Source organism: Pinus tabuliformis, chromosome 5_2, assembly GCF_031772625.1.
Source record: "Pinus tabuliformis cultivar Carrire ecotype Pingquan chromosome 5_2, CPIR1, whole genome shotgun sequence".
In the NCBI taxonomy this organism is placed as follows: domain Eukaryota; kingdom Viridiplantae; phylum Streptophyta; class Pinopsida; order Pinales; family Pinaceae; genus Pinus; species Pinus tabuliformis.
Window position 1 is genome coordinate 84,228,585 of NC_142306.1, and position 24,785 is coordinate 84,253,369.

Below are 24,785 nucleotides of genomic sequence, written 5' to 3' on the forward strand. Positions count from 1 at the left end.
CATCCTGATTGGGGTGGGGAATTGAACCAGTGACTTCACATCAAAGAGTGCCTTAACAAAGCACTCGATCACCGTCTATTCAAGACCCCATGGACAATATATATTTAAATTTTTAATATAAATGCATCATCTTTAATAAATATTTTTCTATTATCATATCTATCCCTAAGTTGTTTGATTCTAAGGCATTAGTTTGGATTTTTTTTTTTAAACAAAGTGACTATTAATATTATTTTTATCCATTCACATTCATCAATTACATCAACAACTTCAAAATCCCAGTAGAGCCATAACTTAGTTTTCCCAGTCCTGTAGGCCTTCTTTTTTACAATATTACATTAAAAATGTCCATAAATTCTACAAAATTGCCCCAAAAATTGTTCATATCTACATAGCGTGCTATATTATTGCCTAATTTTCCCCAGAAGAGCCAAGTTCTAAATTGTTCTTAGGTGTCACCTGCTGATCAGGTGCTCAAAATTAGGCTAAAAAATAGGCTCAAAAATCAAAGTGTCACAATATTGATAAAATTAGCTTCAGATCTAAGATCTCTTCATTTTGATTCCAATGGTGTGAACGACACTCAAATTCGATCTTGTATGCAGAATTTATAGCAAGTCAAAGTTTAGGTGTAACTTGCTCACATGGTAGGATTGGATGATGTGGCAAGGTCCTTCAGCGAATGAGGAGGCGCCAAGTGGCAAGCTACCATTGACCCCCACATGTCGCAAATCACAATCGCAGGCAGGTCGGCGTTAGAAATCGGCCCTCAAGTAGGGAAGGGTGCAATGCAATAAGGTAGGCGGGAAGGTTTTCAAGAAATGGCTGGAGGCACAATGCGATGGATCACAATCGTAGATCGAAGAAGGGTGAGCATTACAGAATCGGCCCTCGATAGGTACTGAGTCGCGATGTGATCTGGCAATCGTGAATCACAGCACGCTGCAAAGTCCTACACATACAAGGCCTGAGGTTATCCGCCGATTGCGAAATTGGAAAGGATCCTGGATGCGAAACGACTTTAGGTGCTAGTTAATACTCTCGTCGGGTCCGCCACATCGCAATCGCACATTGCCCACCTTGTTCACAAACCATAAGCCCGCAAAACTCCGGTGATTGTGATTTGTGATAAGATAGTCGATGCCGACAGATTAAGGTCCACCGCGCGGCAAAATTATCACTCGGTTTGCAGATTTTTAGAGCGAAATTGTGGGTTCCTGTTGGATGTGGAGCAATTTGTGGAACAAATAGTGGGAAAACTAGGAGAAGTCATAACTTCTTCAGTTTTCCACCAAATTGGATGAAAAAGGAGGCTAGATAGCCATTTTTTAGTATTCTGAACTGATTGGAGCAGGTTTCAGAAGCATTTGAGCATTGTAAACACATATTTTTACACTTTTGAGCATAATAGAGAGGCCCAAGCCATTGGAAGTTGGACCAAGGAGACGTAACCCAGGAGGGGTGAACTCCTTTATCATGTGCTTGTTGTAATGTGTTTTTGATGATGTTCTATACATTTTTATGTCACTGTTCAATTTCTCGTTTATGTTAAATTGCTCATAAAATTAACATAAAACTTTTCATTTTACTTGTAAAAATTGATGAATCTTTAAGCACAATGAAAGCATTATTTTATAATCTGAGGAAGATCTTAGCACTACAAACTAATATTCTAAATCAGATCAATTTGGTACTAGAGTGACTAGGTTTTGCTTTGTGAAAGAAGGATTTAATTGTTTTCAAGTTTATGTCATGCTTACAAGGTTAAAACTCAAAAGAGGTGAAGGAAAGCTGGTTGGAAGCCTTGAAGTTGGGTCAAGGGGAAGAAGAGCAAGGTTGCCACAATCTCCAACACTAGTTTAGCCTCAAGTTGCAGTTGAGACTCTAGAGATCATGTCTCATGAAGGAGAACCTATGAACATGACAGAATATGAGAAGACCTTCTGAAAGGCTTTCTTTGATATGACGAAGATGGTGAAGGTCCTCTATGAAGAGAGGAATAGCAGGTTGCAAGCAGAAAGTTCCAAACCTCCCAAAGGAGAAAGCCCTTTAGGAGGAGGTAATGGGAATGGAGACAAACCTCCACCCTCTCCACCATCTTTTTCATCTTCTTCTTCACAAGCATATTCACACTCTTCCACTAATACAACCCTTACTCATACTCATCATCATTCTTCAAAAGGAACTGGTAAATCACCTTTTTTAAAACTTGATGTTAAATTCGAGTTGCCCATGTATAATGGTGAAGTGAATGCAAAGAAGCTTGATAATTGGATTCGTCAGTTGGAGGTCTATTGCAGGATTCAAAACCTTCAAGAGGATGACATAAAGATTCAATTAACTTCCTTGAGAATGGAGGGTGCAACACTATTATGGTGGGAATCAAAGACCTAAGAGGAGATTAAAAAACTCGGTAAGATATCTATTTCTTGGAATGATTTCATTGCTGCAATAAAAAGACAATTCTACCCTCTAACTTATATGAAAAAATGCATCATCAATTGGTAGAACTTTAGACAGCTTAAAGGTCAAAATGTGCAAGATTACACCCAATAATTCAGAAAAAGGTCTTTGATGTTAGGTGTAGATCTACAATCACAAGACACATTGTTGAAATACATAGGGGGTTTACACAGTTACCTTACTCATACTATCTTAATGTTTAATCCCAATACTCTAGGTGATGTGTGTTTGCAAGCCACTCATCTTAAGGCAAGAGGGAAAAACAACCCAGAAGAAGGTAGTAAAAAGTCGTTTAAGGTAAAGAGAAAGAAAAGGGTTTTAAGGGAAAGAAAAATGCATCCATTAAAAAGGAAGGAGAGAAAATAATCTGTAAACATTGTTCCAGAGAGGGTCACGATGAAGCTCACTGTTGGAAGCTTCATCCCGAAATGAAACCAAAGAAATTAAACAAAAAAAGGAAAAGAAAAGACAACTGCAATCACTCAAGAAGAAGATTTGGGATTCGAATCGGGTGATGAAACAAAAATCATAGCCATGGGGTTTCAAGGAAAGGAATCCATTTCCAGCACTAGTTCTTCAAACTCACATAATGAAACTCCAAATGAAAAGAGGAGAATAGAAATGCTTCACATAAGGGTGATATCGAAACATAACAAGATTTATACGCTGTTTGGTAGCGGCTCTCAAGCTAATCTTATCTCAAAAAACATTGTCAAGAGTTTAAATCTAGAAACTGTTCCACATCATAAATTGTATCTACTTGGATGGGTATGTGACAATGCACAATTGTAGGTTAAGAGAAAGTGTAAACTGAAATTCGCAATCACTGCAAAATTCAGAGATGAAGTGGAGCTTGACGTTGTGCCGTTAGATATCTGTGGCATGGTTTTGGGCAGCCCATACCTTTATGACAAAAAAAGTATTTTCCATCGACATGAAAATAAATACCATTTATTCAAAAATGGAGTAGAATATATTGTGAGATCTCACAACAAGAAAACAAATATTTTGCTTGTTAATGTGGGGCAGATGAAAAGACTAGTGAATTTGAGCAAGAATTTTATGCTTCTCATGATCAAACCCGAGAAGGATATTGATTATGAAGCATTTGATGGTTGTAATTCGAATTTGAAAACTGATTTGGTTGACGCTGTTAACCAATCTGATCAAATTTTTTAGGAATCAAAGGGATTACTTCCAAAGAGGGGAATCCAACTCGAGTTATAGTTGCAACAAAAGTGTATTCTTCCTAACATTGGCATGTACAGGATGTCAGTGATGGAAAGCACAAAAATTAAGATGCAAATCCAGGGATTGTTGAATAAAATGATCATTCAACCTACTCCTTTACCGTGTGGTGCACCTCTTGTTTTGGCACCCGAGAAGAATGGTAAGCATTTCCTTGAATGGGATTCAAGAAGTGGTTTTCATCAAAGTAGAGTTGTTGAAGGAGATATAGGGAAGACAACATTCAAAACCAGGCAAGGTTTGTTTGAATGGATTGTTATGCTTTTCGGTCTTTGCTATGCTCCTACTACTTTTACGCATATGAAGAAATATGTGTTAAAGCCATTTCAAGACATGATAGTCTACTCAGATGACATTTTCATTTTTAGAAAACTTCATTATGAACATGTCATGTATGAGTAAAAAAGACTTGATGTCGTAAGTCAAGAAAATTTGTTTATGAAGATGTCAAAGTATATGTTGGATAAAACTTCTTTGATGTAGTTGAGCTGTGAAATTGGTTCTTCCAAGCGTTTTCAGGTTCCCAAGGGCTTTTTGGCAGCCTACGTGGGATGTGGAGAAGGTGAGATGAAGCTAGACCTCTCCAAGATTGAAGCTGTAACAGTATCTGGTGATATTGACTCCCTTCCTGTAGACACAGGTGAAATAATCATACATCCCCGTTAAGCCGTAGATGCCTTTGCTCTGCTTGCAATTTACGAAGGCATGCTCAAGATAGTCATTTGGATAAGAGGTTTTTTGGGAGCAGCTCAATGTTGGAGGATAAATTTTGTTAATTTTTCTATTGTAGTTCATTTTCGTTCGTTGGCAGTTGTGCAAAAGGTCTTCCGATGAGGAGGCAAACAACGAGAGGCATTTGATGCTTTCAAACAAAAGATCAGTATAGCTCCAATACTTTTTTTTCCAGACTTGAGACAATCATTTAAGTTTCAGGTTGTTGCATGTGGCTATGCCATGGGCACAATATTTATACAATGTGGTAAGCCCATTTCTTTTCATTCGTAAATTTTCAATGATAAAGTGTTTAAGTTGCAATGACAAAGGCACTTCCATTGGATGGGTTTTCTTCTACTATTCCACTCAGTCAAAAGGTATAAGAAAGGTATAAGTGACAAGTTTGTTGATGTACTTTCTAAGCCTATAGTTTGTATAACTACTTTCCTCAAGCATCATTTTGTTTTACATGAAAGTTATGTTTAGAAAAATACATACTTTCAAGATGTATATTCAAGCTTGAGTCAAAGGAATCAAGTGGAGGAATTTGTTTACCATTTGCATCATAATGTATTGTATCATCTTGGTAAGAAGGATGTTGCTACTGATAGTAACATGGACAAGGCCAAAGAGTTCATTGAACGACTCCAAATGGTACATCAAACAGTGCAAGAACAACTTGAAAAGGCATGACAAGAATCGTGGAGATCACAAGTTCCAATTTAGTGATCAATGGATTGAGATTGGAAAGGTGAGGGAACTATACCCTCACCTGCTGGTCAATTGAAAGTGATCTTTTGGGGTCCAAAAGGCTTCCAGTGGGGAGGAGTGATCAGGTGCTCAAAATTAGGCTCAAAAATCAAAGTGTTAGAATCTTGATAAAATTAGCTTTAGATTGAAGAGCTCGTCACTCTGATTCCAATGGTGTGAACGAAACTCAAATCCGAGCTCATATGCAGAAGTGATAGCAAGTCAAAGTTTAGGTTTGACTTGCTCGCATGGTAGGATTGGATGATGTGGCAAGGTCCTTCAACGGATGAGGAGGCGCCAAGTGGCAAGCTGCCATTGGCCCCCGCATGTCGCAAATCTCAATTGTAGGCAGGTTGGCGTTAGAAATCAGCCCCTGAGCAAGGAAGGGTGCGATGAGATAAGGCAGGCGGGGAGGTTTCAAGAAACGACTGGAGGCGCGATGTGATGGGTTGCAATCGTAGATCGACGAAGGGTTAGCGTTACAGAATCGGCCCTCAGCAGGTACCGGGTTGTGATGCGATCTCGAAATCGTGAATCGCAACACGCTACAAAATCCCGCATATACAAGACCCAGGATATCTGCTGATTGCGAAATGCGAAAGGATCCTAGATGCGAAGTGACTTTAGGTGCCAGTTAATACTCCTGTCGGGTCTGCCACATCGCAATAACACATTTCTTGCCTTGTTCATAGACCATAAGCCCACAAAACTCCACCGATTACGATTTATGATAAGATAGTCGGTGCCAGCAGATTAAGGCACACCGCGCAGCAAAATTCTCCTTTGGTTAGCGGATTTTTGGAGCAAAATTGTGGGTTCCTGTCAGATGTGGAGCAATTTGTGGAATGAATAGTGGGAAAACTAGCAGAAGTCATAACTTCTTCAGTTTTCCACCAAATTGGATGCAAAAAGAGTCTAGATAGCCATTTTTGAGTATTCTGAACTGATTGGAGCAGGTTTCAGAAGCATTTGAGCATTGTAAACATAGATTTTTATACTTTTGAGCATAATAGAGAGACCCAAGCCATTGGAAGCTGGACCAAGGAGACATAGCCTAGGAGGGGTGAACTCCTTTATCATGTGCCTGTTGTAATGTGTTTTTGAGGATGTTTTGTACATCTTTATGCTGCTGTTTAGTTTCTGGTTTATGTTAAATTTCTCATAAAATGAACATAAAAACTTTTCATTTTACTTGCAAAAATTGATGAATCCTTAAGCACAATGAAAGATTTTGTTTATAATCCGAGGAAGATCTTAGCACTGTAAACTAATATTCTAAATCAGATCACCTTCTTACCTCGAGATGCTACATTATCTCCCTCCACATATGTGTCTGCCATATCCTACAAAGATAGAGTGGGTTCCAGGGAGCCTTGATTTTATTCATCCTATGAGCTCCAAGTTGTCTCCCTCTACCGAGTCCTTAGGCACAAAATTTAAGTCTCCATGTGAGTGAGCTTGCGTTCCATTCGAGCATGTCCCTCTCTTTCTCTAGGAAATCCAAACTCCTGCCCAATAGCTCATACATTCTAATTAAATTCTTGAAGAGATTCCCTATGACTTTCTTCCAATGTTTGAAATATATGGAGCATTGTGATTCTCCATCACCGTCAAAGGCCAATTATCTAGAGGAGGATTCCAACCAAGAAACAACCAAATATGCCCGTAATCTTCAACTCTTCCCTTATTTATCGGCTCCCACTCATCTCAGGATGTATTCTCTCCTGTTGCTAGTATTAAATTCTCCTGCAATTGAACCATCATAACGTAATCTCTGTTCCTGGAGTCAATCCTCGCGCATAGGGGACACATGGTGGAATTAAATAGACTCTCTTCAGATGCTACCAGTTCCCACATATTTTGCGGATAAGAAGACCTATGTGTATTTAAAACAGGCCGCCCTTCTTCACAATAACTCTAGGTGTGAAGCCCATCGTGCATGGAATGTAATGTGGGTTGTATATGTTAGGCTCCCATCTTTCCTTTCCCATCATCCATTCTGTGATGGTGTGATTCCAACCGTCGTATGTTATTTATTATCCTTAATTTCGCTTACATAAGGATAAATTCATTCGATCTCTAAGATATTTTCATTTAATACATTTGATTATGGGATTGGTGCGATTGGTTTCACTTCATCCTGGAGCATAATAACTCCTTGTTCTAATTGGGAACCCTGATTGGCTAGGGAATTCACTTCTTCATTGAGGGATCTGAGGATGTGATGAAGTATGAGTTCCTCAAATCTTAATGCCAACAATGCTATTCTACAAACGGTTGGAGGGAAACATGATGAATTTCTTGTTATCACCTTGGAGACTTGTCTTATTACCAACATTGAATCTCCTAGGATCCTGAATTTCTTGATTCCTTTGTCTTTGGCAAGGTCGAGACCTTTCCAAATCACCCATAAATCAACTTGATTATTTGTTTCCATTCATAGGCCCCAGGCGTAGATGTATTCATTTTTTCTTTGGGGAAATGGATAACCCCTCTCGCTCCTGCCGCCCCTATTAGTTTGTATGATTACTTATAAATTGTAGAAATTAGGTTGTAGATTTGCAACTGCTCATGAATTTTTAATCAAAATCACAAGACACAAACCTACTCTAATGCTCTGCGGACATTAATTCACAATTTAGAACAAAATTCTCAGACGTGTAATAAGAAATCACAGACATGAAATAGTATTTTTCTCGAGTAAAGAAAATTGCTAAAAACCCCAATGCCTGCTTGCATTAATTAAATGAATAGAGACGTATTAGAATTGCTTCGCTCAACTGAGCACACCTTGCAAGTGCGTAACCTATATCTTTTCTCACTAAAGGCCTTTGACCCAAAATTAGTCAAATTTTACTTCTTCTTAAACCCCTTATTTGCTTGTGCAATTCTTAAGGAAATAGGACCCTATTAATTAGGAATTTCCTCCAAAATTCTTGCGCAATTCCTTAGGGTTGATCACTTGACATCATGTAACACCTATACACTCAACTAGTTTACAACTGTTGGCTAACTGCCTTGGAAACTCCATCACAACTGGGAAACTCATATTCTTTGCATGCATAAGCTAATTATTAGCTAATTGATCAGTTAACTATATGAGCTTTGAGTTAAACTGATGTCCCAGTACTTAGCTGACCACCAAATAGTTCTATTAACAATTAGGACTAGTTTAACTGATTACAAATGAAATTAACTCAATCTAGGCTCCTGAAATTTAGGAATCACCACATACAACTGAACTTCATGCCCTTAACTTGAATCAACTGACTAAGCACCTATTTTTAGGAATCAAAAAAAGAAAAATAAACTTCAACTCATTAACTGGAATTGAGTGTTATTAACTGAGTGACAAGAGCCATGTCACCTTAGTTAACTCCTCCAAGTTGTCTGCTGATGTGGAATTTCAAATTTCCTCAATTTAATTAAGGCAAAATAAAAAATGAGAATTTCTTGCTGCATTTTCAACACAAATTATCTTATCTTTTTTTTGTAAGTCTAACAATTCTATTGATTCATAAAAAATGAATTACATCACATCACAATACATCAATCTTCCCTTAATCATGTAGTACAACATTACATTTTCCCTTCTTGGACTTAGGCTCCAGTATTATAATTTGGCTTGTCTTTCTTTCCTTTCCTCCTCCAAACATCTATCCAACCCAAGGGATTGTTTGAGACAACCACTTCCTTTCCTTGAGATGTTTCCATTTCCAAGTGCTCTGGCATATTTGTTGGCTCCTTGTCACTATCTAAATGGTCTAATTCATGGGTACATTTTTTCCCACTCTTTGCAGATGCCAAAATTATGGCTAAATTTTGTGTTGTACTAATTGATGGGTAAGCTTCTACCCATGATGGTTGAGATGGAATATTATGAGTCTGAGCTTGGTCTACAGGAGCAGTGTCGACATTAGGAGTCTTCTGATTTTGAGAATTACCTGAATTGTGAGCAAAAAATGGACTTAGAACCATTGGGTCCTTTTGGATCTTGCCATCCACGATTTTTCAACTTGGCTTTAGGGTGCAAAGAGGTGCCTTGTAAATTATATTATCATGATACGAGGTTATCTTCAAAGTTTTAAATAAAAGCATTTCATTTTAGTTTATATATATTTAACTTTTCAATATAAAAATATTATTTGTAATACATATTCTTTTAATATGAATATCTATTTAGAAGTTATTTGATTTTAGGACATTAGTTTAAATGATAACTTATAAATTTCCCCATTGGGGGTGGCTATCGTGAACAAGTGGATCAACTGACAAGCTTATAAAATGATGTGCCCTTTGTATTTCATGCTCCACATGTGGGCGGTGTGGTGTTGCATGGTTGAGTGTCCTCAGGAGGTATAACCGATGATAAGGGCTATTAAATTCCCCTTGTTGGGTGAGGAGGAATGTTGGATCATCCACTACATGGTGCAGGTCATTAAATTTGTAATCATGCGCGTGTTTTGTCTCAGATCTAAAGGGTGATGTTTCAATGAGGAGTTACCCTTCTCCATCTTTGTCTATTTTTAACCTCAACCCATTAGTGTGTCTTGTACTTTAGTCCTTCCATTTTAGGTTTGTATTGTGGCGTTTGAATGGTGATTTGGATGGTAATGATGTAGTTTCTGATCTTTTGTTCCTATTCTTATGCTTATCCAGGTGTCTGGGACTCATTGAGTCTTTGGATCCATGTTCTTCCTCCTATACATTCACAATAAACATTTGGGGTCGAAATTAGAATTGTTGGTCACCTTTTCAGATTCTTCATTGTTCTCAGGTCGTTATTGTGAATGTTCATTTGTCTTGGTTAGTGTTCTTGTTGTATACATGGTGTGTACCGGGGATCCTTCTGAGAAAACATGCCTAGTTCGCTAATTTTGGACAAGTGGAGGCCTATGATGTGACATTATGTTAGACACTTGGAGATCCTGATGTAATATTATTTTATATAGTAATATAATTGTTTCCAATGTACAAAAAAATGATTACTTATAAATTATATTATCATGATGCAAATTGTAGGATATCTGATGTTTAATAGATGTCATTCCGTATTATTATTTATTTATAAATTGTTTAATATTAAAGTATTATTTTAAATAGTCAAGTCCCACTAGCACACCTAGTTGAGGATGGACCTCGTTAGCAAGGCGACCCAGGATCAAACCTCATGGGGGGTGGTTGTACCTTGTGTTAGAAGGAGGAGACATGCTTAAAAATCTAGTCAATTAAGGGCTGGTGTGGCCCAAACTGAGTGCGATTCCCAAGTGACTTTGAAAACTTAGGTGCCCCCGGGTTACGGCTCCTCAAGCCATAAGTCAAGCCAGGAAGATCATATACAACTTGAAGTATTATTTTAAATAATACTTCAAGCCAAAAAAAAGAGTATTATTTTAAATAATTAGTTATAAATTACATTATCATAAAGTTAAATGGTATAATATTAAAGCATTATTTTTAATGATTAGCTATAAATTATATTATCATGATATGAGTTGAGTTATCAAATTGTACTCTATTTTTTATAGATTAAAAATCCCTTAACTTGAAAATTTTCTCATAAGCTTTTAAAATATTATTAATTTTTTATACGTATGATCATGGTATATTTTTATATTATTAATAATTTTTTAAAGAAATTTTAACTATTTAAATTAAAATAAATATAATAATAATGATATATTTTTAAGATTACACATTCAATGAAATAAATATAATAATAATGATATATTTTTAAAGAGATATGTTCAATTATTTAACTATTAAAGTTCACAAAAACATACATACGTTATCCATATGAATTTTTATTAAATATTTATAATTTTTCTTTTTTTCTTTTATTTTTAAGTAAGAGATAATTGTATTATATTATAGAAATCATAATATTACATTTTGCATCCAATGTGCATGGTTGATCAAATTGTAGGCCTCACCACTGGCAGTAAAGTGCTTTTCTAGGCTTTCTGTAGTGATTTACAATGTTATACATGCTAGTCTTAGATAGACTAACACTAACCGATTCCGAAACAAAATAAATGTCTACAAGCCCCACATCATAAACAACTTTAGTGACAAAATTGGTGACTATAAGCCTTTCCTCCAGGTTGTCATGACTATTACAAGTAGTTTGGCCTTTAACACCTTAGACAAAAATGAAAAAGTAACTAGTGCATAGGGTGTGAAGCCAATAATACATGCACACAAACCACATAAGACATAACAGGCATAAAGGTCCTCTTCCAGCATGATGGGCGTCTATGGAGTGCACCCTGCAAGAGCGCCCTCACTGGTCGGTTGGCTTGCCGAGGCACCACCCGATTCTCTTTTAATGCTTGGTGTGATCTCTCTCCCTGCCTGAGAAGTCACCATTTGACGCTTGAGCAGAGCAAAGTGCAGGGAGTTCTTGGTAACAAATCTCATATGGTGGAAAATTTCGACATAAACAATGAACTTGTCTTTCAGTTTATCCAACTTTTCCTCCATGCGTTTGTTGGCTTGGATGTTTTCCTGCAGAGCCAAGCCCATAATTGTCTTTAGATCCCATGAAAGCTCTATAATTATGTTGTACAAGTTTTCTCTGGATCTTATGAGCCCTGAGTCAAGGATCCACTCAAACTATGATTCAATTTCCTTAGTGTTGGTCCTTCTTTTAATGTTTCTGGATTGATTTCCCAGCTCGACGATTCGCTCTCTGGTCTCTTGGGGGACAATGTTGTGGTAGTTTAGGGCGACTTTCCTAGTAGTTGACTTAGCTCTAGTCCTAAGATGTAGGTTGGTGTGGCTCAAACTGTCCATGTTCCAACCTCTGCACTGGTTGGTGGATGGGATATTTCCAAAAAGAGGGGCATGGGCCATATTAAAAGCGGGGAGTGGTTCTGCTATTAATAAGATAATGTAGAGGGTGGTAGCCAGAGGTGCGAGAATGGCAGGGACAAAGAGCTTGAGAGCGGGGGGTGTAGGAATGATGGTGGAGAGCATCAGGAAAGGGGTATCCATAGGGCGATTGTGAGATGAGGTTGCTGAGGAGAATGATAGTGGTAATAAATCCATGAAATCTTTCTTGATCTATGTAATCAATTCCCGTGGAGGATTGAGATAGTTTATTAGTACTTGGGTTGAGAAGGCGGCGACTGCTACCCTGAAACATCATTGCGATCAAGGAATCTTATGAAAATTATGGGATTTGATGCTTGGAGTGGAGCACATCACATGGATTTAGGGGGTTTGTATGAGTTGAATAAGAGGAATCTGCAAGCCTGTGGAGGTCTCATTAATATTGCAACCCTCAATGTCTTTGGTGTTGATTGCAACATAATCATGGGAGAGGGTTCCTTCCCCAATATCCCTCCATGCATGGGAGTGTAACGTATCCCTGCTTGTTGTTCCTTCAATGGCGAGCTGATCTGCCACGATATTAGCTTTCCTTTGGACCGCTTGAAAGTGGATCCCACTTAAGTCATTTATGTGTTGTTGGATGCGGTGAAGTGCTTTGGTCTACCTCTAGTTGTCAGTTACTTTGCTGACTGTGGATCCATACTGGAGATTTCGGGGAGCTTGGGTAGCCATCATGGAGTCTCCTTCCACGATTAGTGGAATGAAATTTTGTTCTTTTTCTATAGCCAGTCCATGCTCCATGGCTTGGAGTTCAACTGCGTTATTTGTAGCTATTCCTAATTTTCCATGATAGATCCATAGAATTTCCCCTTTATGATTTATTAACACTCCACCAAAGTCTGTTGTGTATGGGTTTTATTTAGAGGCCCCGTCATAATTCAGTTTGAACACGTTGCTTTCCAGTGGAGGCCATGCATCTGGAATTTCAGGAGAGGGTGGCAGGGGAATGGGAATGATAGTGGAGATGTTTTCAAGGTCCAGAAGTTGCAAGATATGAAGGTCGAGAACATAGGGAGGGCCTTGCACAGTGGGGATCTATGAAATGGATACAATTTTTAGAATTATTTGCTTGATCATGTTAATAAGGTTGTCCCCAAAGTTCTTCACATTTTTTGAATATTCTTGCTTTTTCTCTTTCCATGTAACCCAAAAAATGGATCCTAATAGGAGGTTCTAGGCCCAATCGACAACCGGGTGAGGGGAAATGTTAGTTCACCAATTTTCCAAGGTAATATGAATCGAGGCCCTATCCTTGTTGATCATCCTAAATATTTCTGCTCCACATTCCCAGAGCTTGGTGGTGTAATCGCAGGTATTCAAAAGGTGATTGATAGACTATTCCTGCGTTTCACACAAACATCATTTGGATGGTCTTGTGAAACCTCTTCACTAGAGATTGTCCCACGTGAGGATTTTGCTGTGCAGAACGAGCTAAAGGAAGAGGGTGATTTTGGGCCATTGTTCTATTCCCCATAGAGTGTTCCATCTTATATTTTGTTGCATTTTTTCATGATTCACAATGTAGCCATAAGCCTCCTTGAGGTTGAAGAGACCTGCTGAGTTTTTCCCTACCTCAGTTTATCCTCCTTGTGATCCACTTGGATTTGATGCTCCTTAAGGAGATCATAAAAATAATTCCAGATCACATTTTTAGGAAAGGGCAACCATTCCTGCCTGCTCAGCCATTCTTTCCATCAACTTCCAAGAGTGATAGGTTTCTAGTATTGTGCTACATGAATTTTTCCTTTTTCTTGCATAGACCTTTGGAGATAAGCGTGATGTTCATCATCGAGGGTTGGAAGCTACTACCAAGCATCCTCCCAAAATAATGCATTTTTCCCATTGTGCATCTCCCAAAAGATGTGCTTTTGAATTACTTCTTTTTTTCTCCATGCATAGTTCCATATGACTCGGCCCAGGGCCTAGCTTGAGATCATGATGAGATATTTGTACCTGTGATTGGGAGCGTATTTCGATTTCGATGGTTGGGCCTAAGGGGTGTTGGGATTATCTAGTCATCTCCACCAAGTTTTCGCCCCCCAGGGCTTTCCCTACGAGATAAGGATCCCTAAGGCCAAGCCCACCTACATTTTTTGGCTTGCATATATGATACCATCCACTTAAGGCCCAATTTTTTTGAGCCCTTCCAGAGAAAGCTCCTTTGAATGCTGTGGATGACGTTTGTAAAAGATTTTGAGGTTGTAAGAGCAAAGAAAAGGTAGAGTGTCATGGCTTGTAGAACATACTTGACCCGAATGAGACGACCTACTAGGTTGAGAGATCAGAATGTGCAACTACTTAGTTTTTTGTGCAACCTATTGAGGAGGTCCTCCCAGGTAGATTTCCCTAAGGTTTTGTCTGTTAAGGGAACCCCCAAGTATTTCGAGGGTAGGGAGAAGATTTGAAATACCAAGATCCTTATGATGTTTCTTTGGATGGGTAGTAGGGTATTGAAGAATATTTTTTTGTTTGTTTTTTTTTAACGGTATTGAAGAAGATTTTTTTTGCTTTTGTTTTTTTGTTTTTTGTTTTGTTTTGTTTTGTTTTTCTGTTTGTTTGTTTTGTTTGTTTGTTTGTTTGTTTTTGTTTGTTTGTTTGTTTTTTCTTTTTCTGATGGTCAATCAAGGTTCCATCACTTCAAAGAATAGGTTTAGAATTCTTTTTAAGGCTTCAACTTCATCTGCCGTTGGAATGCCCATAAGAAGGGTGTCATCAATGAATTGCTGGTGGGTAGAGGCAGGGGATGAGGCATGTTACTTGAGACCAGTAAGGCTATGATTAACATTGGTAGCTTGAATAGATCATCCTAGTCCTTTCACGATAAAAACAAAGAGGAAGGGGAACAGAGGATCACCCTGCCAGATTCTTCTTGTGGGGACAAAGGGTTGGGTGGGGGATACATTGAGAAGAATGGAGCAGAAGGCGCCTGAAACTAGGGCCATAGTCCATTCAACACAATCCTAGTGAAATTCAAAGGCCTTGAGGACCTCCGGCATATATTCCCAACTTATTTTGTTGAAATCTTTTGACATGTGAAGTTGCATCAACATTCCCTAGTTTTTGAGGGATTGGAGTGAGTGTATAGTTTCATGAGAGAGAATGATGTTGTCAAGGATTTGCCTCCGCTCAACATACCCTACTTGATTGGTCAATATCAAGAGTGGTAGTAGTGACATGAGCCTGTTAGCTAACACCTTCGAGATGATTTTATGGATGACATTACAAAGGGCTATAGGTCTGAAGCGATCCGGAGAATCAATTCCTTCCTTACAAATTAGAGTGAGGAAGGTTGTATTAAAAGCTCCCAACATAGTTTTGTTTACCCTCGAGTCTTCCACTATTGCGTGGACCTCTTCTTTTATGAATGACCAACATATTTTAGAGAAGTTGATGGTAAATCCATCAGGACTGGGAGCTTTGCCCGATGGCATGGCTATCACTGCATATACAACTTCTTGCATAGAAAACTCTTTCAGAACATCGTATTATGATCCTGATTCAGTATGGCGGGGATGTTGCTGGTGATTTCTCTGATAGCCTGGGATCTATCTATATGGGGATACTCCAGGAGATTGTTGTAGAAGCTATTCAATTCCTCTGAAATATCCTCATGAGTGTTATCCATTCCCCCATCTACTTTCTCAAGATGATAATTCTGTTGGTTTTTCTATGTTGGATCATGGAGTGATGAAAGAAATTTGTGTTTCTTTCCCCACACTTGATCCATTGTACTTTGGATTTTTGCTGCCACAACTTTTCTTCCTACTTGGTTCTTTCCTCCCACCTATTTTTGCAAATATTTTTCCTCCTCCTTCATTTGATTAGTGATGCCTTGATGGATGATTTTTTGTTGTAGATCCTCCATTCTCTTCTCCAACTCCTTTTTGTCCTTAATGATGTTGTTGAAGACTTCCTGTTCCATTGTTTAATTTTGTTCTTTACATGCTTTAACTTTTGTTGGAATTGGTACATTTGGGTACCTTTCTAAGGAGGAGAGCTTGACCACCAGTTTTTCATGTTGTTATGGAATTCGGGATGATCCAACCAAAAATCTTCAAACCTAAAGGGTCAATTCCTAGGGGCTGCCGAGATATGAAGTTTTAGGGGTTGGGACAGTGGTTTGATCCCAATTGAGGGAGGATTCAACACTCTGTTTCCCAGGAGGAAAAGAAGGTAGATTCAGAGACAAGGAATTTGTCGAGTCGAGAGGCTATCTATCTATCCCCTCCTCGTCTGTTATACCATGTGTAAGTTCCATTAACCGCTTGCATATCCACAAGTCCCATCCTATCTATGGCTTCTTGAAAGGTCTCTGCATCCCTGTCTAATTTTCTAAGTCCCCCTTTCTTTTCCGAAAGGTTGAGGATCATATTAAAATATCCTCTAATGGTTTTGTAGGGATGAGGTATGTCCTTAATAATTCCCATTAAGTAATTCAACATCTGGATCCTTTCTTCAACTCTATGAGGTCCATAGATGTTGGTAACACATATTATTTTAGAGGTTCCTATGATTTTCAGGACTACTGTAATAGAGTTTTTTGTTGCTATTCAGGAGATTAATTCGTAAAGAAAATCCTTCCATAGGATCAAATTCTCTCTTACTGTGCCCTGTGCTGCATTGACTAAGTAAATGTAGCTTTTGTAAAAATGTTTTTGTAAAGCTAACAAATCTTCCATAGCGAGCTTTGTTTCCTAGAGGAGTACTATTTCTGGCTCGTTTGTCATTATCCTTGATTTTAGGAGTCTTTTTCTTTGCAGGACTGTTTAAGCCTCTGATGTTCCATGAGATGCAATTCATTGAGAAATATTTGGGGTTAGGGTGAGGGCTCTTACCTTTCCCTCATTGATTAATCTGGCGCCCAATTCCTATAGGAGTTGGCTTGTTGTTTTCTTTCCTCGCTTCTGTCCTAGTCCCTTGGGGTTGTACTGATAAGCTATAATGTTGGACAAGGTTACCTTGTTGACATGATCTTCTGATTATCTCCTCATTGTGGTCTATTTTATCTCTTCTTGAATTATATATGATCCTTTTATTTTTTGAATGTATTCTTCTAGGATTACTACTAGACCTCATTTTTCCCACACTTCTGCTATCGTGTTGAGATCTGCTCCTCCTAAAGCCTCTTATATAACTTGTTCCTCTTCCGAATCTTCTTTATTTTCCTTGTCCATATCCGCATCTTCTAAGTGCAACCCGATCTTGTTGAGGCTCTGACTAGGAGTGCTCTCCCAGTTCTGTTCTTGGAGATTGGGTTGCTGGTTCATCATTTCGCCTTCCTCCAGAGTGATTTCTTCTGTGTTTTTTTCTTCTTGTTCCTCTTGCATAACTTTGAACTTGTTTTTGATTGGAGGAGGCCCTTGACCATTTTTTCATTGATTTATTTTGTTATTCTAGCTTCTAGTTGCTGCCTTTGTGAAGCCTTGTTCATCAATTTTTTTTTGAGCGTGAGCATTTTCCATTTGGGAGACATTGTAGGGGCAACCTATGAAGAGGTGTCCATGCCCATGACACTTTCTACACCTGAATGGGATGTGTTCATAGTCTATATTTTGAAGCCATACCTCATCCCTGAACACCAAATTTATAGCCTCCAGAAGTGCACTCGAGACATCTAGATAGACGTAAATGCGAGCATATGAGACATAATGGTTGGCTCTCGTGCCCTATGAAATTTTGATATACTCTCCTATTTTGTCATTGTTTCCTTTAAAAACTAAGGTGCCTAGTAATCCATGGGCAAAGAGTGGAGCCTGACCTAAATAGGTACCCTGGTGAAGTCCTCTTTTTCTAGTGTGAAATTTTCTTTCCAATATCGCATGTATAGTCCTGCAGAGTTGAGGAAGTAAGGGCCTCCCTAAAAAATGTGATCTTGATCCTCTAGGAGATCAAAGATTACTGTAAATAATCCTTTAGATCCCAACTGAAGCCTAATCTCCCCCTTTGGGCGCCATTTGGTTTGTATCCACCAATTTAAGGTTTTTTTAAGGGACAAATGCCCATAAATTTGCAGATGATGGCATGTTCTTGCATGAAATCTCTGTATGCCACTACATCAGGGTCTTGTATTTCCAAAACTGGGATTTTCTTCGTTTTTGGCTTACAGTTGTTGCTCCACTAAGTCTAAGTCTGAGCTTTCTCTCTTGCGGTTGCTTGTTATGAGCCCCCAACGACTGTCTTTTGTGCACTGGTCTTTTGGTCCAAGTTATTTCCCGCCCCTCCCTCTCCAAGCTGATTGACAATTGACTTTTTGGAGGATTTGTATGCGTTGTAGGTCGTAATATTTGTGAAGAAAGAGGTTTCGGGTTCCTTACCCTTACCCGTGACTGCATCTCAGAAGGAGGGGGTCTTTAAGCCCCCTCGACTCTGCCATTATAGCGCGCAAAACAGAAAATTTTAGAAACCCTAGCAGAACACAACTTCACTCCAACAACCCCTCTTTATAATTATTCTTACAATCTATTACTTATATTTGATTATAAGTATGGTTTATAATATTCAAATTCTCTTAATATTACATATAATGTTACCTTTCTAAATAATGATTAATAAATATAAGTAGTATTTCTAATAGATATTAGAAAGGGTGAAATATTAGCTATATGATCATTTGACTTTATTAGATTTGTGAGGGAAAATTTGTTTTGTTTCCTCAAGTGAAAATATAAGTTATTCATACAATGTGACACGACTTTTTCAAAGAATTATTATCAAAAACTCCATTGAACGCCATATCATTTACGTATCAAACAAGGGCTACATAGTAGCTAATGCCCACCATTTAGTTTAAATGCAACTAAATTAAATTAAAAATTATTAAACTCAAGTTAATGTTAACCTTTAGAATTGGGTCAAGAATTTTCACAGTGGAAAATCCAATTGCAAATTGCTTTTAAAATCTATCCAAAAAAGGAAGTGAAGAAGAGTATGGCATGCCAAAAATAATGTAATCATAGAGTAGAAGACAATAGAAGAAATCATTCAAATGGAATGTCAATACATAAAGTACTATAAATTGAGTTAAGAGATTGAAAAATTCAATTTTATAAAGTGAGTTAAGAGATTGAAAAATTCAATTTTTTTCATTTTACCATAAGATATAGTTTTGCCTCAATTTATATTTTTTCAAAATTCCAATAATATTGGTTTTTGTTTTTCTACAAGATATAGTTGTTGCCTTGATTTATATTTTTTTGAAAATTCCAAAAATATTAGTTATTTTAAAGATAGGTCAAAACATTTTATAATAGTGTTATAATGAAAATTATGATAAATAAATGAAATTGTCCACTATTTAACTTGTATTTATAACATTAAAACTCCATTAAATTTTCTCATAAACCCAGAAGACACGGGTACTTAGAAAATTGGTAGAAACAAACACCTCTCTCCAAAGTATGGTTAATAGTTATAAAGTTTTGAAGAAATAATTAATAATTTAGTTAATAAACTTTAGTTTAGTTAATTAATAGATCCAACCTTTAAAGAAGCAACATCCCAAGAATAATGAGAAGAAACCTCCATCCAAAAGGTTAAAAGAGACCAACAAATTCAAAAAGTTATATAATGGTATCTCTACTAACACAGAAACATTAAATCATGGCATTAATAGCAGTAAAGGTTTAAACACCATTATAACTTTCTTGTAAACTAATATCCAAAAAACTTTTATTTTGCTTTAATGTTATAAATAATATTGAAATTGAAAAAATTATAAAACATGTTAAAAGTTATCGAACTTTGATGAGAGTTGCCGAGGATGCTCGCGCATAGCCCTAGCTGCTGCAACACTCAGAGCCGTAGCCCTTGCTGCTCCTTAGCGGCCTGCTGCTGCTGAGGTTCAAATCCAGATCACGGAAGGAGAGATTGTAAGCTAGCACCTTCTACTGCAAGCACGCAACCATATGTAGCTGCCCTCAATGGCCTACTGCTGCTGAGGTTAGAGAAATATGGATCCATTAGAGAACGAAGATCATCACACAGATCACCAGCAAGAATCGGAAGTAACAACCAAAGCCTTCGCCTCCCTCATTTCTGCAATGGGTCCGGCAAAGAATTGACCAGCAGTCTCAAAGTTTGTTAAAATAATGGAAGAAGTACCAGAGATATCACTTCCTCCTGCTCTCCTACGAAAAGCAGAAGTATCCCTGGCAGAATGAGGATTAGTAGGGTAGTTTACCAAGTTGTGGCTATCACCCAAGACTGTCCAAAAATGGGTAGAAAGAAACTGGTCGGCTTCAATAAATAGAAAAATTCCGATCAGGTTCTGCAGTAGAGGGTATTACACCTTTTGTTTCGAGACCAAGGAGAACTAAGACTTCATATTCAGGAATGGGCCGTATTTTATGGATACAAGGGGGTTGTATCTGAACAGATGGATGCTGAACTTTGATCCAGAAATGGATGTCCCAAGCGCTGTACCTGTATGGATTAGATTGCCGCATCTTCCTCTCCACTGCTGGGGAGACGAATCAGTTAAATCCATATGAAATGCAGTTGGGAAATACATAGACAGATGCGAGCCGAAGGAAAATATGCATGCATGCGCCCGAATATGTGTTGAAGTGGATTTAGGGAGAGGACTCCCAGAAGCTATCAAGATCAAAGTGGACCAGTGGACGCATATAAAACAACTGGACTACGAATAGATTCCCTTCAAATGCAAGGTATGTCATGAATATGGTAATTTTTCAAATAGATGTAAAAAAAGAAAAGAAAATGAAAGTGAAAAACCAGAGGAACTGGAAAATAAATGGGAGTAGGTCAATCGAAAGAAGACATTTAATAAAAAACCAATCTAGCCTTCTTCGCAGCCCACAACATCCAATGAAGCCCTACCATCCTCGCCAAATGCATACCTCGCCACTGCAAATCCTTTCGATCCATTGGATCCTTCTGCTCCCCCATCCCCTGGACCTAAATCTAGATCTAGAACCCCTCACTCTCCCAACCCATCTCAATTTCCTTACTCCCCCAGAGTCTCAAACTCCCACCTCTCTATGCCTCCCTCAGTAGATAGAATCTTAACTAGAAAGCAAGCAAAGGAAGCATTCCCAAACATTGAAAACCAAAAAAAAGTGGGAAGAAAGACAAATAAAGAACTAAGGGATGACGCTGCAGCAAAAGAAATGGCTTTAAGAATGCAACAACCTATGGATACTTTCCTAGGGAAAAGCACAGGGAACATTGAGAAAACCATCAAAAGGGGAAATGAACTATGTACCACCCAACAGGTAAATAATGATAATAGTCTCCTGGAATTGTAGAGGAATGGGGACATCTTTTAAAGAAAATGCAACAAGAGATATATTAGCAAATGAAAACCCAGATATTTTAATGATCCAGGAGACAAAAGCAAGCAACCAAGACACTGAAAATCTTAAAAAAAAATCCAGAAAATATGAAGGGGAAGCTATCCAGGCAACAGGAGCTTTAGGGGGTATATGCACAATTTGGAAAAAAGGAATATGGGAATTAATTCAAAAGAAAATAGATCAGCATTGGATAATAACGAACCTCAGGCAAATCAACACAAAAGAGAGATACAGGGTCATAAATATATATGCCCCCAACCACTATAAGGATAAAGAACAGTGTTGGGCCACATTGAAGGAAGTGTTAAAAGAAACACAAGCTAGGAAAGTGATTTTAGGAGGAGATTTAAATATGGTAAGAAGTATTGAAGATGAATTTGGATGAATTTATCAAGCGGATCCCTTCAGGAATTCTTTAGAAGAAATAATTGAGCAGTACAGCCTTTTGGACATTCCCCCAAATAATGGGAAATACACCTGGAACGATAAGAGAGTGGGTAAAAGCAATATCAAAGAAAGGTTGGATAGAATTTTAATCCAAGAAAGTATAGCAGCAGTATACAGCTCTATCAAATCAAAAATCATTCACACCACTGCATTGGATCATAAACCAGTAGTAATAATATTGGGCAAAATGGAAAAACAAGGCCCTCTCCCTTTCAGATACAGCTCAACTTGGGACAACAACACAAAAATCAGCGAGATAATCAAAAAAGTATGAGAACCAAGAATATCAGGCTCACCACATTACATTTGCGAGACAAAATTAAAAAATGTAAGAGCCAAGTTAAAGGAATGGGCAAGATTAAATGAAATAAAAAAACAAAAGAAAAGAAAAAAGAGCTACAACAGAAAATGGACAGCATGCAAGTGGAAAAAGAGGGCAAAGAAGAAAGCAAGCATGATTACTTGAAGAGAAAGAAATCTTTTGGGAAATATACAGGGAAAACAGGAAAGAAGAAGAAGAGGCCAGACTGAAATCCAGAAGCCCATGGCTCAAGGCAGGAGACAAGAACACTTCTTTTTTCCATAACACTATGAAAATCAAAAGAGCAAGAAACCAGATAGAAAAGATACAAGTGGAAAATCAAGAAGTTAAAGGAGCGGAAGAAATAAAAAAAGCAGCTTACAAGCACTTCAAAAATCTACTTTCAGCCACAAAAGAAATGGCTGAGTATGAAGAAATTTTGCAGCACACAAAAAGGAAAAGAAAAAAAGAAAAAAATGTAGATATGTGCAAAGATCCCATAGAGGAAGAGATAGTGGAGGCCATATGGAGCCTGCACCCGGATAAAGCACCAGGGCTAGACGGATTCACCATAGCTTTCTTCAGAAATCACTGGTATACAATCAGAAAGGACTTCCTAAGAATGGTGAAGAATGTTAAAAAAAGAAAGATGGGAAGCCACACAAAATCCTCCTATCTGGCCCTAGTCCCAAAAGAGACAAATCCCACCACCTTCAATAGGTTCAGGCCTATTTCTCTCTGCAATTCCTCTTATAAGATAATAACAAAAATAGTGGCAAATAGAATCAAGAAAGTGTTGCCCCTAATCATATCAAAAAACCAAGGAGGGTTTGTTCCAAACAGACAAATCATAGACAATGTCATAATTGTTCAGGAAGCTGTCCACTCCAGTATTCAAAAGCAAGAAAAAGGTATGATAATCAAATTAGACATGGAAAATGCTTTTGATAGAGTCAGCCACCCATATCTAATGGCTGTCCTTCAGAAACTTGGCTTCTCTAAAGAAATAACAGAAGTGATACAGGAATGCATCTCTACCCCATGGATAGCTCCACTCATAAATGGAAGACCCAGTGATTTCTTCCAAAGCACTAGAGGTCTTAGGCAAGGCTGCCCTCTCTCCCCTTTTCTCTACATAATAATGGCAGAAACCTTAAGCAGAGCATTGGAGGCCCAGAGAAAAGAAAGAACTATAACAGGGCTAAGAATAGCAAAAGGAATAAAAACCATAAACCATTCCTTGTTTGCAGATGATACTTTGTTGTTGGGAGAAGCATCAACAATAATAGCCAGAAGATTAAAAAAAACTCTTAATGAATTTCTACAGGTGTCAGGTGGGCTATTAAACAACACAAAATTCAAGATCTATGGGTGAAATATTCCGCCTAGAACTATGCAAAGGATCTCCCAAATCATGGAAATCCCAGCACAAGAAAATTGGAACCACTTCTTCTACTTGGGACTTCCAATCTCAAAAGGGAGCATGAAAGCAGAAATATGGACAAAACAGATTGAAAAAATGCAAACTAAGATAAAGAATTGGGGAATGATGTGGCTAAACATGGCTGGAAGGGTGATATTAATCAAAGCTCTCCTTGCTGCATTACCGATTTATCAATACGCTATAATCATGGCACCAGCAAGCGCCCACAAACAGATGGAATTAATCTTAAGAAGCTTTCTATGGCAAGGTGGGAAGCAAGAAAATAAAAAGTTTAGTTTGGTCAGGTGGGAACAAGTAGTGCTCCCTTATGAACAAGGAGGACTATCTGTTCGACTACTTGGGCTCATGAATGCAGCTCTGGGAATGAAAATAGTGTGGAGACTCATTACAGGTAAAGAGAGTTGGTGGAAAAAAATCCTCATTAACAAATACATGGATGGATACAAGGAGAAATTGCTAAATGGAAATATCCCAATCAGACAAAGTACCCAGGTATGGAAGCTAGTCAAAAAAGTAATCCCATTAATGAGCAGCCACATCTCAAAAATTCCAGGTAACGGAAAAACAATATCGATTTGGGAGGATAGAATCATGGGAAAAGACCAAATACAAAATTATTCGAAAATTGAAGGTATTCAAGAATGGATGAAAGGAAAAGATTCAACACTCTACATTCAATCTCGTTGTGGAATCAAAAGGAATGGCAGGAGTGGAAAATCCCAGCCATACCAGCAATCCTGGAAGGACAATGGACCAAAATCAGGCAACATTTAAAAGGGGCAGCTCCAATCCACTATGATGAGGAAGACACCTATCTTTGGGATCCAAGCAATGGGCAATACACAGTCAAATCTGGATATAAAATCCTTCAAGATCAGACTGATCAACAGGAATGGGACTCCTGGAAAATAGCTTGGAAATCCGAAAGTTTGCCAAAGATAAAAATTTTCATATGGACTCTTTTAAAAGGGAAGATTTTGACCAGTGAAAATTTAAAAAAAAGGGGCTTCCAAGGGCCATCACGATGTCCTTTATGTCAGCAGGTGGAAGAAAACATTCAACACTTATTCCAAGAGTGCAAATTCTCAAGAGAGTGCTGAGTAGCTTATGAAGCCACTAGAAATTAACATAAACTTTGAAAAACCATTGCCGGAATTTCTCAGAACACTTGAGAAAGCATACCCTTATGCAACAAAGAAGAAAGCCACAA

At 38.0% G+C, this 24,785-nt stretch overlaps 1 protein-coding gene across 1 annotated transcript in view; it reads right to left on the reverse strand.

The window, feature by feature from the left end:
• Positions 1–11,430: 11,430 nt before the first annotated feature.
• LOC149157651 (uncharacterized) overlaps positions 11,431–24,785 on the reverse strand; it is a 94,897-nt gene continuing 81,542 nt past the window's right edge. Inside the window, exon 4 of the mRNA XM_089433753.1 lies at positions 11,431–11,682. Within this exon, the coding sequence (XP_089289879.1) occupies positions 11,431–11,682 (252 nt within the window). The remainder of the gene's footprint in view (positions 11,683–24,785) is intronic.